Source organism: Haliotis rufescens, unplaced genomic scaffold (assembly GCF_023055435.1).
Source record: "Haliotis rufescens isolate VD_foot unplaced genomic scaffold, xgHalRufe1.0.p SCAF_12, whole genome shotgun sequence".
Classification (NCBI taxonomy): domain Eukaryota; kingdom Metazoa; phylum Mollusca; class Gastropoda; order Lepetellida; family Haliotidae; genus Haliotis; species Haliotis rufescens.
Genome location: NW_025963802.1, coordinates 23,773,224 through 23,789,924, shown reverse-complemented (window position 1 = coordinate 23,789,924; position 16,701 = coordinate 23,773,224). Strand labels below are relative to the sequence as shown.

General features: G+C 38.3%; 1 protein-coding gene across 6 annotated transcripts in view; it reads right to left on the bottom strand.

Annotated features, from left to right (window-relative positions):
* The window catches only part of LOC124111699 (zinc finger protein 37-like), a 31,106-nt gene extending 16,307 nt beyond the window's left edge, over window positions 1-14,799 (bottom strand). For 4 of the 6 annotated variants that reach the window (XR_006857527.2, XM_046471470.2, XM_046471472.2 and 1 more), the window contains exons 1-4: window positions 14,699-14,799; window positions 10,644-11,467; window positions 1,934-2,183; window positions 997-1,025 (exon numbers count right to left, since the gene is read on the bottom strand). Coding sequence is in view for 5 of the 6 variants with exons in the window: in XM_046471470.2 (XP_046327426.2) it covers window positions 997-1,025; window positions 1,934-2,183; window positions 10,644-11,430 (1,066 nt within the window). In the remaining variant the exon portion in view is untranslated. Of the gene's footprint in view, window positions 1-228; window positions 1,026-1,933; window positions 2,184-6,827; window positions 9,411-10,643; window positions 11,468-14,698 lie in introns of those variants that run through there. The other 2 variants (XM_046471469.2, XM_046471473.2) reach the window with 2 other exon arrangements.
* Window positions 14,800-16,701: the final 1,902 nt, after the last annotated feature.

The following is a 16,701-nucleotide window of genomic DNA, read 5'->3' as shown; positions in this document are numbered from 1 at the left end:
ACCCTTTCAAGCACTACCAACAGCTTGTACCCATTGTGTCCAACTGATCCTCACTCTTTCCTACTCAATCCATACTGGCCAGATGTCTGGAGGAGTTACTCCACTCCTACACAGAATGCATCTGTGTCAGTGAGTTAGTGAGTGAGCTTGGTTTAACATTGCTTACGTTCCTGGTCCCAACAGTTGCTTGGTAACAGTTGGTGGCCCTGCATCACTTCAACAACATCACGTCTGATACTTCCAGCTTACAAAACTTGTGCAACTGCCATTGCCATTTTCCCATGACATTATATAATTTGTAACACCATTAAATTTCAACCTTGCAACAAGTTGCTGAGAAGCTTTTCCAACAAGCATATTGTTTTCTACAAATAAATGCACAACACAAATTTTAAACACATGGGTGACATCCACATTGGCATCCATTTTTGTTTTTTTCACTGACAAATAACCAACATACAGAACTTTATTTTCAGTCTAAACCACTCTCACTAATTCCATTCCGACATGTTTTTGCATGCTTGGTCATGCTAAATCTGTATGAAAAGCCTTTAAAACATGTTGGACATTTGAAAGGACGGACAGAATTGTGTGTGTTGATGTGCCCTTCTAAATGAGAAGACTGTTGAAAACGTTTGTCACAAATAGGACATATGTATCTATAATCACCAGCATGAGAGTTACAGTGAAGTTTATAGCCATGGGAAGATTTCAGCTGCTTTCCACACCAATCACAAACATATGTATTGTGATGAAGTTTTAGCGCATGAGTCTTTAGATCGCAGATGCTGGTGAATGTCTGGAAGCACTGTTCACAACTGTAGACTATTCCACCAGGCTGGGTTTGAGAACACTGCCAGGCTTCAACACCTGCCTGGTACCCATCAATATGACAGGCTCGGTTATCATGCAGCATGCCCTGTTCAGGTGTCGGGTGGAGGTTTTTATCAGAGATAATTGTGTGTGCGTGTTTAATGTGAGTAGAAGGAAAATTACCTGGATCTTGTGCTCCAATAACACTGGATCTGAAACACAATCAAAGTTCTCATTAAATTAAGACTGTACACAACTCAGCTGGTGGTAATGACTTATTTTGCAGACACATACACCTGAACCATGTGAAAGTGGAATACTGATTATCATGTAATGGATGGTGTTATGAACCAATCCAATAAACTTGGTATCAAGATACAATAAATATGCAAATTAAAACCAATACAAAGTGTAAAAAGTTTCTTTCATCCTCAAAAACAAGGTGTATTCATTGAATGACTCGCTTTACTTGAACCTCTGGAATAACACTACAGGTAACCTTTGATCACTAAACATGAACTGACTTGTTCTACACAATCAATTGGAATCTGGCAAAAAACACAAGAACCAATCAGAGCTATCCTCCTCTGAAGCATTGAACAAATAGGTATAACAAACTTGGTCAATAAAAATATGAAATTTTATATAAAACATCACTAGACACAATGATTTACCATTAAAATTGAATTTCCTACTCTCATAGGCAGAGATTAAGATGACCATGTGTGTTTTCTTGTAAACTGACCAAGAACTGAAACTTGACACAATTTTTAATATTTGTTTGTCAATTCAGCTTGCAAATATCCCTCACATCACAAAAAATCACATGTTCTGTCTCAAACTAGGGAGTCAGGGGTGATTTCTTTCATTCTAATTCACAAAGCATCAGCATAATTTCTTTGGACAAATAAAAGCCTTCACTTCTCTTAAAATGGCTGAATGAAAGAGTTACTTCCATTCCTGATCAGATTTGAAGCTCCCTGTGAAAAGTTTTCAGACCCACATCATTCTAAGTTTAGCAACTGAATGTTACTTCTAGTGTCATCTCAGGGCTAGTTGTGAAGTGAGTAGCCATTCTTGGTTTCAGGGACAGGTGACAACCCCATGTTCCCCAACTTACTGTACAGCTCCTCCTGGATGTGCCACTTGGAAAGTCAGGTCCAGGCTCTCCTCTTCCGCATCTGACGGAACAAGCTCTACTTCATAGTCCTCCAAGTTCTGAATCTCTTCCACGGACAAATCTGGTTTCTTATCTTTATGATGTGTTGAATTGCTTGTTTCCTTGCTGGATGAAGAGAAATAACTCTTATCCTCACCTCTGGTGTTGCTTGAGCTAGGGGCTGGATGAGGATGTTGGATGACTGGTAGGGCTGCAACGATACAGGAAGGTCACGATATGATATGTATCTCATTAGTCTGGTCATGATCTGATACGTATCTCAATATGCAACAATAAAAAAAAACAGATAACAGTACTCCAGTACTCCAGCATTTATTAAGTTTCAAGACTTCAAGCATGTCAGGATTGGACCTTTCATGATTTTCGAACAATCAAAATTCTTTTATAATGAACAAGACTTCTGAAGTTGTTTCCTTCAAAACACTTCAAATTTCAAAACAGCAGAAAACTTCAAAGTTCAAACACGAGAAAATTATTGATGTACTTCATGGTCTGATAATTAAAATGTGAACATTGTTGGGGGATAGTGATGTCCTCTGGGTACTGACAGTGTCTCCTGCTGTTGAGTGTTACCGGGGGATGGAGTCATGGGCTACATGCTCTGCCTACCTAACAGGATCTATGATGAGCATTTCAGTGTTTGAAAAAAGATTAGAATAGTAGTAGTAGTTGTTTAAATATTTATGAAGTGTTACGTGCTTTAAAAACCCCACATCGTAACCCTTCAGCGAATTCAGATGAATAAACAAGTACAACAAACTTGGTCAATAAAAATATGAAATTTGATATAAAACATCACTAGACACAATGATTTACCATAAAAATTGAATTTCCTGCACTCACAAGCATTGTTTTATATGCAGAGATTTAGGATTACCATGTGTATTTTCTCGTAAAATAAGATGGAAAAAGCAATCAGCTGTAAACGCATTTTCTACCAATCTACTGATGATTCAATTAAAAAGTACCAATGATACAACTTCAAAAATATTTGATGCAGTGGTTGGAAGAAATTGTATCTGAAATTATTGTTTCTGCAGGATTAACATATTCCAATATTGTGTTACTTAAGTTGGAGCTTTTACTATATATATTTAATATTATAAGAACCATAAGCGCAGCACTTTGGTACAGGTGTTTGCTATTGCAGGATATTTTTACCTATGGAACAATTTGTCCTGTCACCGGGAACTTCCTGCACTATTTGTATTTCAATTTCGAAAATGTTATGTTGACATATAATAGTAAAATTGCCACAAATATGACTTTAAACACGTCAAAGTATGGCATTTATAAAATATGTATGCATTCTCTGGCAACTAAAGTTTGTTTCAAGACGTCAGTAGCAGTAATCTGACTGATCAATTTACACACGATTTCCCCTAAATTAATGTAAACAATATTGAATGAAATTATGAATAAGATCAATAAAATATATTACAAACATAAGTCCAGATATACAATGAACACATTTTCATAACCAGATAGTATACTAATGGGATTTAATTGCATACTTCAGATCGGATTTACCGGTGTTACCTGCTCATGGTGATCAGCTGATAATGTTTTTTGAGATGGGGAAAAACATGATGTCACAGTAAAACGTGAGCTTATTAATAATGTAAGTAAGTTTTGGGAGACATAAGTCTGCGCACGCTATAACTGAGTTAACGCTATGCTATATTGAAGGGTGCAATGGCGAAGGAACACTGTTCTTAGGGTTGCATTACGTATGGCGGGACTAGGAACAAATGCAGGGTGGACTGAAACTGAACAATTATTTGAACATTAGCTTTACTGACGGCTGTGCAACAATAGCCACAGGTTCAGAAGCTCACCTTGGTTTGATTATTTAGCATTAAACTAACGACGGACTATGCTCAACTGTTCCATGCCGTTTCCGGTTGAGATGTTGACACTGAAATTAGTGTCTTGTGTGTAGACATTGTGTCTACCGGCATGTAAATGATGGCGTAGAATGACATATAGTCCTACTCCAACTTGCAATATGCTACCATTTTAAGTGGGACCCTCTGATTGACTGATTACCAAGTCATAGTTACAGAGGTGTGTCCCTTTACTAATATATCATCAGAAAGGTTTTAATTGAGAAAGCATAAACAAAGAAGTGTTTCAAAGATTTAAATCAAAGTTACTTGGGCTGCCAATGTGCACAAGCGCAGTTCACAAGTGACGAGCCCCTGAAGTATCGTGTCTGAATAGTGACTGATTTGTACACACATCCAAACTTAGAGCTGCTAACTGGATAACACAAGGATCCTTCAGATGTGACGGTATGATATTGATGTGCGGATACGATGAGAGGATGCGTGGATATGATACTGATGAGCTGGGGGGACATGATATTGATGTGTGGATACGATGAGAGGATGCGTGGATATGATACTGATGAGCTGGGGGGACATGATATTGATGTGTGGATACGATGAGAGGATGCATGGATATGATACTGATGAGCTGGGGGGACATGATATTGATGTGTGGATACGATGAGAGGATGCGTGGATAGGATACTGACGAGCTGGAGGGACATGATATTGATGTGCCTTTAAGATTTTCGGAATAAAATTAAACTAGTTTTGATGGTTGGAAGGTTTGTTGTTTAATGCCGCACTCAGCAACATTCCAGGTATATGACAGTGGTCTGTAAATAATCGAGTCTGAACCAGACAGTCCAGTGATTAGTATCATGAGCAACAATCCGCAATTGGGATCGATGACATGCATCGACCAAGTCAGCAAGCCTGACCACCCGATCCTATTTGTCGCCTCTTACTACAAGCATAGTTGCCTTTTACGGCAAGCATGGGGTGCTGAAGACCAATTCTACCCTGGATCTAGTTCTGATGGAAGGACTGCATGACACACAGGATATGAGGTCAACTTACACCATCCTGGTGAGAGAAGACTGGCAATGTTTCTACCTGTCTGTGCTGTGTAGGAGAGCGGCCACCTTTGTGATTTAGTAACAAAGTAAAGTAAATAGTAATCAGGCCTCAAAGTTTAAGTTTTTCCCAAGTAGCCATATGGCTACAAGTATTTATTTCCAGGTAGCCAGTGGTGAAATCAAGAAGTCAAGTCAACATGGTCAATATTGTAGCCGATATTGTAGGTCGCCAAAAGCATTTGAAATTATCTTTTATCAAATAATTATCATAATATGTACAAGTCATAGCACTAGTCTTGGAATTGTATATTAGTGGAAACTTTACTTGAGTTCTGTTATTTTGCTTATCCAATAAATTATCAACTAAAACAAGAGTTTGCCACTAACGTGGCTTTATCCCCCGCCCCTGTTGCAGAATTTATGACATAATTAAATCTAAACAAACCCTAACCTTTTTTAACCGAGGTGGAACTTGTTGTCATGAAAATTGTAAAAAAAAGAAGAGTTTGCCACTAACTTGGCCAAGTCTCCAGCCCAGCAAATGAAGTGTATATTATGTCAACAATAGTGAAATTTGATCACACAAACACATACATTTGAAAATATTCAAAATTTTGTAAGGTGTAAAAGGCAGCAGGGGAGCATCTACTTGATGTAAATGCAAAATATCCTGAAGAAACAAAATAAAAAGCTGCAAAAACTATGAAGTTCAAGAAAAAAAATGAAACCTTCTCCACAAAAAACATGATGTAAGTACAAACTGACAAAACCAGTTACTACATTTACTGCTGAATTCATGAGGGTGGGAGAAAGAAAAAACATTACAAGTCATGTTACCGGCACTCACTGCGAGGAAGTAGGCTGTCACGAGTGCCACACACACAATTTTTTGGCATTTAAAAGAAGAATTCATTTATTTGTTGCCATGGAAACGTAAAAAATAAAAATTTCTAAAATTTCTAAATAGCAAAAGGCACCAGTTCAGCATGTACCTGACAGACATGCAAAGTTTCACGAAAAAATATTTAACGGTTTGAGTTATGCTCCGGAAACGAAACGTGATGGACGGACGGACAGACGGACGGAGACCGTTTCTATATTCCCCGCCAACTTCGTTGGGCGGGGGATAATAAATTACTAATTACATTAATATGTGTGACAAACTGATCATGTTCATTATGAAAATAGTAACGTGTGACGAATTGATCATGTTAATTATGTAAATATATGTAGTAACGTGTGATGAATTGATCATGTTAATTATGTTAATAGTAACGTGTGTTGAATTGATCATGTTAATTATTTAATACATGTAGCAGTGTGTGACTAATTGATCATGTTAATTATGTAAATAGTAACGTGTGACGAATTGATCATGTTAATCATTTAAATACATGTAGTTACGTGTGACAAATTGATCATGTTAATTATGTAAATAGTAACGTGTGACAAATTGATCACGTTAATTATTTAAATACAAGTAGTAACATGTGACGAATTGATCATGTTAATTATGTAAATATATGTAGTAACGTGTGATAAATTGATCATGTTAATTATGTAAATAGTAACATGTGATAAATTGATCATGTTAATCATGTAAATAGTAACGTGTGACGAATTGATCATATTAATTATGTAAATAGTAACGTGTGATGAATTGATCACGTTAATTATGTAAATAGTAACGTGACAAATTGATCATGTTAATTATGTAAACAGTAACGTGTGACGAATTGATCATGTTAATTATGTAAATAGTAACGTGTGACGAATTGATCATGTTAATTATGTAAATAGTAACGTGTGTTGAATTGATCATGATAATTATGTAAATAGTAATGCGTGTTGACTATGTATTAACGTATGTAAAACCTTCCATCATTGTAAAGGATAAGAAAACACCATTTCATTTACTAAGTCCATGTTTATTATCACTTGTATGGGCAGTATCAAGAGTTCACATACACATTCTACACATACTACAAGTATTTTGGTAGTGCAGGCTTTTTCACAAACACTGCTACATCTGGCTTCAAATAATACTCCTCCATAGCACTAGAATCAACTAAAGACTATTTCATAACTGGGAGCAGTTTTAATGCAATGTTTTGACACCTTAGTATGAAATGCAAAACCATTTTTGTAATGCCTTTCACAAACAGTGATAGAAGATAACAAAGACATTGTGCATCTTGTTGGTCAGGGCCAACACAGAATGGAAAGTTGAAAGCAAATGTATTCACACGTCCCTTCAATATTTCCTGTGGTGTACCTCTACTCTACATACATTAGGATAAGTACACTGTCAGGCATTTACCTGGATTATCTGTTTGGGGGTCCAGGGGACCCACAACCTTTGGAGCTCCATGTTAAAATATGGGGGTCCCAGAGAAGTGTCAATCATTGAATATAACAATATTAATTCAAATAAAGAAGCTTAGTGTCACACATGTTTTTATCTTACCAGTACTTAATATGCAATATCACGTATTATTTTAACTCATGTTTGTTTGCTCTTGAAAACATACTCAAACTTTCCCCACCAAAATACATTCAGAAATCTTGTTGTATTGACATGTTTTGAAGCAAACAGTTCACCCCACAGTACTCCACCACAAGTGACATAAAATTGCTCAATACAATGAGGTGAGTTGTTTTGTAGTGAGACAGCAATATACGACCATCTTCCCAAGGCAAGGGAGTTAACTGACTAGGAAAGTCCAAACTAGGCTGGAACGTCTGAGTTATATGTTAGCTGGCATGACGAGTCTTTGCATAGTCCAATATAAAATGATGTAACGATATCCACATGAGGTAAACAACATGGCGACAGCGTGCAGATTTTGGCCAAATGCATAGGTGCGAGTATAAGATTGCATACAAAACTGGCACACATCACACGATAGGGATTTCCTATTACACCTCTTTGTTGAAAAGAAAATGTCTTTTCCATCCTGCAAAGACTTGACTGATTGGCACCAGGTGTCTGTCTGGCAGGGAATGGGAAACTTCTTTCGATTAACTTGATCAGATCATGTAATAGAGCAATACCATTTTGTTTGAAGCAAATGCAAGTGACGTGAAAGGTTGAATCTGGTTGGCCAATAGGACAGACATAGAAGGGACATAACTCGTAATAGTCACTGGTGGCACAACAATCGAACCACGAAATTCCAGCCTAGTTTGGCAAGGGTGGAAACTGCACTTTTATAATCCCTTGCCTTGGGAAGATGACATAGGACGCGTAATTCAGAGGTAGAACATTTTGTATTTTCTGATTACAATTCAGCCCTAATTTCCACTTAGTTATATTCTACCTTTTATCCTGCTTATACCATACAGATATTCTTACTGATGTGAAGTTATTCAAATTGAAAAATATTCTGGATGGACAACCAACAGGAATTGTTGGTTCAAATTAATATAAGTTGTAGCAGTATCACGAGGAGTACATGATGTTTCACGTGTTAGGTTTCATCCGACTCGTGGTATAAAACCTAACAAGGGACGCATAAAACCACATGTACTCCTAGTGATACTGCTACAACAAATTTATCTTCCTGACATGTTATAATTTGCCATTGCAAGAGTATTAAAACATAATTCAAAATTGATAGAAAACAGCTGTTCGATTGAGCTGAGGTTAATTTGTGCTATGTCATGACACGTCATTGACTCGGAAAAAGTGTGCGGCCTTTTGCTATGAAGGGGGTATAAGTGATTTATCTCCTGCTCAGAAATCCACGTGCAGTCTGTTTTCTTCATGGTGAGGTATAACTATAAGGGATTTATTTTCACAATCAGAAATTTATTTCCCTCCCAGGTGGGATACATAGTATTTTATCAAGATCACATGAACCAATCAGACCTGATCATTCTAATATGAAGATATAATAATATTATCTAAGCCCATTCCTTGTTGACACACACACAACATATTCAAGCACTATGGAGTCAATTTGTTTCTTCTGTTGTGAACATTCTCTACATGATCTTCAAGATGGCGTTTCCGGACACAAACATGGCCGCAAATCATACACACAAACTTTGGGGCAGTCTTCTCGTGCTTGAGGCGCTGATGTTCTGTCACTCCGCTCTTCGTCAAGAACACCTTGTCACAGAATCTGCACATGTGCATGTTCATCCGGCCATGCTCCATCTCAATGTGGCCCCGCAGATCCATGTGGGTGGCCATGTAGACCCCACACTCTTTACACGATGGGTGGTTGTTCATATGCATCATGAAGCCCATGTCGGACCAGGCCGAGTTGCCACACAGCTGACAAGTCATCTTCTTACCACCAGCAGTCTTTGTAACAAGTGGAGCTGGGCGCATATTACTGACAACACTGGCTATGCTAGGCTTGGCTCCATGCTCTGAAGACACATCCACAGTTGTTGCAAATTGATGCACTTCTGTTCCCGAGTCTGCCAGGTCGGAAGAGGTTTCAGTGTAGAACATGGAGTCTAAGGCATCATCGTCGTCGTCAGGAGCCCAGCCTGAGCCTGCAGATGAAAGCAAGACATCCTCTTCAACAGATGTATCTTGAGCATTGTGGCCAGGAGCACCTACATCCATATCCATATACAGCAGCAACCTACACTACCTGGTGCCAGTAACACCGAGAGGAGCATGTCAAATTTGAACTGAAGTACACAAAGTAGTCCTGTAATTACCTTATCTGGTGTTCACTGAATATCTGGCTTTATGTTATAAATCTATTTATTAATTTCAGCGACATAGCCTGAAGAATGATCATTCTGATTGGCAGATCACACATACTCAGTGTTATTATTAGCAACCATGATTAGATTACCACTATTGATGCCTGGCTTGCTGTGGCTCCACAAACATATTTGTATCTTATCATGCAGACATCTTCAAACACAAGTAGTAAAGGTCCCTCTGAGAAACAATTACATACAAGTAAGTAAGTATTATAATCATCAACATGATCACCATCATCTGACCTTTGTGAAATTACAATGATGCCATTGATGTCCCGAGTGTGATTCACAATATATGAACCAATGATCACAAGCATCAGGAAGTTTCCTGGAACTCCTGTTGTCTTGAGAAATACAGCTTTATGATCAACATGACCAAGCCTCTAAAGACATCAACATAGCTCTTGTAATGTGCACTATGTATCAGATGGAGACACTAGAATCAATTTCCCAAAGGAAAATCTTTTCCCACAACTCAAATAACTTTATAAACATATTTAGCTCTGGCTTATGTAAGGATGAATAAACCAATTGGTCATCAACAGTGTTCCTTACAAAGGATTAAAGTCAAAGTGTTCCTTGCGAAGGATTAAAGTCAAAGTGTTTCTTACAAAGGATTAAAGTCAAAGTGTTCCTTACAAAGGATTAAAGTCAAAGTGCTCTTTACAAAGGATTAAAGTCAAAGTGTTCCTTACAAAGGATTAAAGTCAGAGGACTACAGGACTCGTGCCAATTTCTAATGCTGCAACCATTTTGGAAACATTATTGCAGAAGCATTACCTATTTACAGATTTAGAAGGATTGCTCCCCTGACCTACTTGTGGTGAGTACTGGCTTGTAAAAACGTAAATGTATAGCAATAAGAAAACACTTTCATGTGAGCGGGTTTACTGTTGCAGAGATAGTGTATAGCCATATCATTAATCTGAGCATTGCATAGCATTCAACATTCAAATATTACTAAGAGAACATAAAAACAGGATGACGATGACTGATGAAATAACTACATACCTCCTCCTGTTAGTGATGAAGGTAGACGGAACGTCTCGCTCCGGCGCTTGACAGGAGGCTGATCACCGTGCTCCTCCCGCTCCTCGTCACAGGGCTCTTGCTTCACAACTATCACATCCGCATCATCAGCGCTGTCTGACAGGGGGGAAGGTTCACACCGTCTTTTAAGCACAGAACTGTCAGGCACTGTTGCTGGTCTACATACTTTTGGAGTCAACTGTCTTGACTTCGTCCGATTTTGGGAATCCCCTGGGCCAGACTCACGTCCTTGAATTCCTGTCACACTGGGGTTAACAAAACTACTATTACTGTTTGAACTGGCATTATGACCTTGAAAGACACTATAAGATTGGTCAATGGCTGTCTTTGTTTGTGACCTTGGTGAAACAGCCATGTTCAAAGATAATGTGTGGGAGGTTTCACTTTTCCTCTGATGACCAGTCCTCATCCTTTGTGATGAATACGAATGTCCTGGCACATTCACTTCCCCCGAACTTGTTGCTGCACTGGGGACTCGAGCGTTTGTGATGTCCCGGAATCCACTCCTCTGCACAGTGCCTGTGGGAGTGGTTTTGAAGACTTTAGTACAGTAGCTCTCGCTGATGGAGTTGCCTCCCATTTGGACTATCTCACTGAGAACATACCTCTCCTTCTTCATGTTGTCGATGTCCACACAGACATAGCCGCTCACCTCCACATTCTGATTGAACTCAAGAAAGTTGTGACATAGATTCTGAATGTTTTCCACAAAGTTCATAAAGAACTCAACTGAATACTGTTTCTCCATCTTGAAAATTGTTCAGCAGAGGAAGCACTTATTGTCACTGCAATTAGAAATCAAATTTTATTTCTGCATCTTTACCTCGCATATTTATAATATGGGTAAGAATGCATTCTATAAACACTTTCAATATTGTACATACACAGCGTTCCCGTTTACCGGTATTTACAAAGTTTTTTTACCGGTAAAGTTAGGCTTGGGACAGTAAATCATGTGGCTGCCAGTCCCTGTGGAACGGCAAATATAGTACCAGTACCTTATACATAATTGTTGTTAACCAAAACATTGGTGATAATCAATAAACTATATTTTTCGAACAAAGTCAGCTTGTCTGGGTTTGCCGTTGTTCCTGTTGGTGCATTTTCTTCTATTTCTTTTGATTATATAATGTATAGTTTATAGACTTTCTGGTGACGTTGTTTTGCGGGAATAAAGGCTATAACTATTATTTTAGTTTTGTGGTGTGTTGATAACGTAGGTTTCAGTAAACATCAGGGTTTCCCGTTGTTCAAGGAAATAACCTTTCGCTGTGTCTCAAGGATAAAAATCTCTTTGTAGTGACTCAATCACATTAAAATCAGATCTTAGTTCTCGCTGCCGCTAAGCAAAGATCTGAGGACACCTCATTACGGGTCACGTCAGAACGACCTTTCGCGAACTTTGACCAACCACTGAAATGACGAACAAGAAGTTGACATCATCCAATTAGAAAGCAGCTTTCACGAGTTTTACAGCACTCGTTTCAAGCTGGCGACTTCCATTTTAGACATCGCTTGAAAAATAAGTGGACACAGTTCTCGATTAACATTTGGAAAACTGAAATAACGAACATTCCGGAATGTCTAATATGATTGAGATTGTATGGCAGTAGTTCCCGCGTACTGTTCAACGCCTCCTCTGTTCAAATGTTTATCCCACGGAAGCGAGAGATAGACGATAATTGTGACGGAATCAGCTGTACGGGCTGTAACTGTCGTTTGGAACACCCTGTGTTAACGTTTTCTGGTAAGCTACGCTTTGATTGGTCGGATGAAAGGTCATTCCGACGTGACAAGAAATGAGATGTCTTCAGATCTTCGTTTAGCGATAGCGAGAACTAAGATCTGATTTTAATGAGATTGGTAGTGACTTAGTCTTGAACCAAAGTGACATATTTAAGAAAAACAGAGAAAATATAATTGAACTTTGTGTGAATGATGTGTACATCTAAGTTACTTCAGAGATGACACCATTGAATGTGTCTGCCATGAACACACACCACATTGAACATGATGTTGAAAGAATCAAAACAAGGCAGTTTTCATACTTTTATATATTTGTTCAAAGTTGAGACTTTTAGAGTTGCCAGTCCACTGGGACCGGCAATGTCAAAAGCCATGGGAAACACCGATAGATTTGTGCAATTGTTTTTCTAATTATTCCTCAGGAATTGTCTCAGACACTATTTTCATCTACCCTGCCTTTATTGCATGGGTTTGGAGGGCAAGCTTGTCTCACACATACCATATCTCCTCTATTAGCCTTGGTGTCTATTAGATTTGCGCAAGCGTATTACTAGAATCCAAAGTTCTAGTAATACGGTCATTATTAATTACCCGGCATCAAATAGAGACCTGGCTTCTAATGTTTTGGACAGAGCATACAAACCGACGTCATTGGAGGCCTGGTGTCTAATAGAGGAAATACAGTATTTTGCTTGTGGTTAGTCATATCAAAGCATATTAGCTCAATTTTGGAGGAAAGCAAAAAGTGACAAAGGTCATAGACTTTTATCATGATAAAATCCACAAGCACATTAATGCAGCGTTAGAAATTGGCACTAGTCCTGTAGTCCTTACCAAACTGGCCAATAGTAAAGGTATCCTAAGGAATAGTAGAAATTGGCCCATTTTATGGGTTTTGCTATATGTTATCATTATATGGACTAGTGGACAAAAACTGTTAGTTTCTAACCCTGTTAATGGTTATTACAGATGGATGATGATGATGATGATGATGATGATGATGATGATGATTAGAGTAATCTGGTATTCAAATCTAAGACCATAAGATCCTGCAATAACTAAGGGACACAACTCCTGCTTCAAGTGTGATTTGACAGTTGAATTATATGTATCCAGAATGAAGTATCTCAAGGATTCTCAACCTATGCATGTACAGAAATGAAGAAGTTGGTCTTCATTCAGGATTCATCAACGGATGTTGTCTCAGATTTGATGTTTGTTTGGCTTGACAACGGAACGGTCTAAATATTTTTGATGATATCTTTGTAATATTGTAATGTTACTTAACAGTGCAGCTGTCAAGCCAGAAACACATTTTAAAGTAGCAATATTAGTAACACTGCTAGTGTATCGAACATAGTCATATGAGTATTAGGAAAACACTATAGATCAGCCCGTAACTCTGTGTAGCGACAATTCAAAATACAAATCGATTACAGTTACCACATCTACCTAGATTCATATGGATCAATTTAAATGATAAAATAAAAAAATATCAAGGAAGTGATAAAACATAAAAGCAAACATGATTTTATTGATTTAGGGAAATAATTATAAGTTGCTAACTGAATAGACTGTTGATGCATTTACCACAGAGTATCTCTACCTGAAGTAATATTGTTCCCTTGAACTATATTTCTCAAGGGGAATTACTTTGTGTGAGTGTGTCTCCCTCTTACTGCCATTATTTTGAATTTCCTGCATGTAATAAACGTCAGATAGTGAGTAAAAATGAACATCTTTTAGAATATATATATCATATCTGGTCTTTGCTAATAAATTATGATACAACAAAATTTAGAACAAAAATAAACACTCATTGTCTATATTTTACTGTACACAATTGTACCTGATCAAAATATCCGGATAATCCCCAGAGTAAATATAAAATATGTTCTTGACTCCCTTAGATACTTAATAAATAATGAAACCATGCATACACGGTATCTTTGTTTATTCTTGGAAATATTTCCATGGAACAGTTTTTACGAGGAAAATGTTTCCACCATAGATTACACTGGCAATATTTGTTTGTTCGGGTGGAACTGATCAAGGTTGACACATTCACCTGTAAGGAAGCATGTTGTGAAACTGTATGTTGATGAGCACGGCATTGAAGACAAAGCGATCGGACAAGTGGTATGATAACTGACAGCCTTGTCAGTTGTCGACTTTAGTTAATTGCAATAACAGTTTGACAACACGCATCCACAATGACGATTCGATAATACATTTGTTCTATAGCGTAAGGAGTAAATAACATTTTTTACCATATTCATACAAATGAAACTTTTCATTTGTGGACGAATTCGATAAAGTTGTTTTGCTTATGAGAAATGCATGACCCACTTATTTATACCGGAAATACTCTTTCGCTTTGAAGGGCACTTCCCCAAGGAAGGATATTCCTTACAACTACTTTTCTTTCGTGGTTTATCAATGAACCCCTGTTGATGTCGTAGGTGACTTCCAAGCACTAAGGAAACCGCGTGGATTAGGTTACCATCTCACTGCCATGTGTGTCGTATCGCCACTATGGATCAACCACAGATTAAACATTGAGAAGACGACTGTTAATATCGTGTTTAGTGCAGCATAGTTTTCAATTCACTCCATGTATAAATGTTTCTATCAACCTCACGTTACGTCCTTCCGGTTACCCATTCTTCAACTTGTTGGACTGGTGAAGTGATTTTAATTGTGATATGTGGTTCAACGACTCACAAAGACGTATGTGAGAACTATTTTAATACTCAGAAGAAACACATGTTGACATACTGGGGGTAGCAGAAAAGGATTCTCGACAGTGATATCTGGTTAATATGTCACTGTTTGTAAAATAACTGCCTGTCATACCATGGTTGGTCCTCATATAGCGTTTTATCATATAATGGGTAGATTTCTCGGCAGGATAAAGCCAACAGATAAAAACTATATCCGTTGGGGTCATATGCGGATAGAGATGCAAATATCAAAGGTCAAGTAGTGTTTCAGTGTTTATAAACAAACATGGTGTCGCCCTTGTCATTCGGCAATCGAGTCAGAATTAACCATCGGGAATCTGGATAAACTACAGAGATGATTGTTATCATTATCAAACAGTCTAATATACTTAAAATAAGTGTCTAACTGTGACGTCCATGAGGCATTTTATAAGTTTTAGCAACTTTGGAGATATAAATTTCGAAAGAAGTTTGCGAGGGCACTAGGCCTAGCCAAGCGGGATCAGTAGCCACATCTGTGCTTGTAGAGACCTCTGCGGCTTGAAACCTTTTCCACAAATTAAAATAGTTGGATTTGGCCGAAATATGTTTGAATTGTTACCTTGTTTCGTTTTGTCGCTGTGTGTACATCTGATTGCAGTTCTTAACGTTTTGATCCGCCTCCGGGGTCTAGTGGTAGAGCGTCCGCCCGGAGAGCGGAAGGTCCGGGATTCGATCCCTGACCGCGTCATACCAAAAGGCGTTAAAAGATGGTATTTTTTGTTACCCTGTCTGGCGCTCGGCATTAAGGGGCTCAAACAAGGACTGGTCGGCACGGAGTCAGTATACTGTGTCTGAGTGGGGTATTCGTGTTAAACTGCGGCATGGTATCTCAGTGGGCTAGCACTATAAATCGGCATCAGTCCGGTCTAGTACAAGAAGACACACACACACACACACACACACACGTGCATGCACGTCGCTATATAAGTGCAATAATCTTGGACGCGACGTTAAACCCCATTTCACCTAACGTTTTGACAGGACAGGCCGACTTTCAACAACGTCTGAACGTGGCCATGACGTCAGTTACTCTGGCGGACAGACTGATGGATTCCCGCGAAAGACAAGTAAAAACAATTGTTGTTTTGCGTACATGTTGCTTCGCCACTGTATAAGAAACAGATTTCCCTTGAAACTATATTGGCTACTGTCACTGTCCGACTGACACATCACTTACCCTGTGACGAAATAAATATAATTGCGCGCATTCCAGAAAAACTCGCAATGTTTTGGTAATGTTTACGAGGGAGGGAAAGCGATTTTCAAGCACAGAATTGAAGGATGACATTATATGATAAAGAGGTTATCACGCTTGTGTGTTTGGGGATGGTTAATATCCTGTATTAGGAATAAACATTGTATTTAGCGAACCTTGGCGAGCTAAATACATAGTGTTTATTCCTAATACAGGATGTTTACCATCCCCAAACACACAAGCATGATAACCTCTATGTATTAAGACACACACGGCACTACCTTCGCCTGGTGAATACTGCTACTGGGATTTC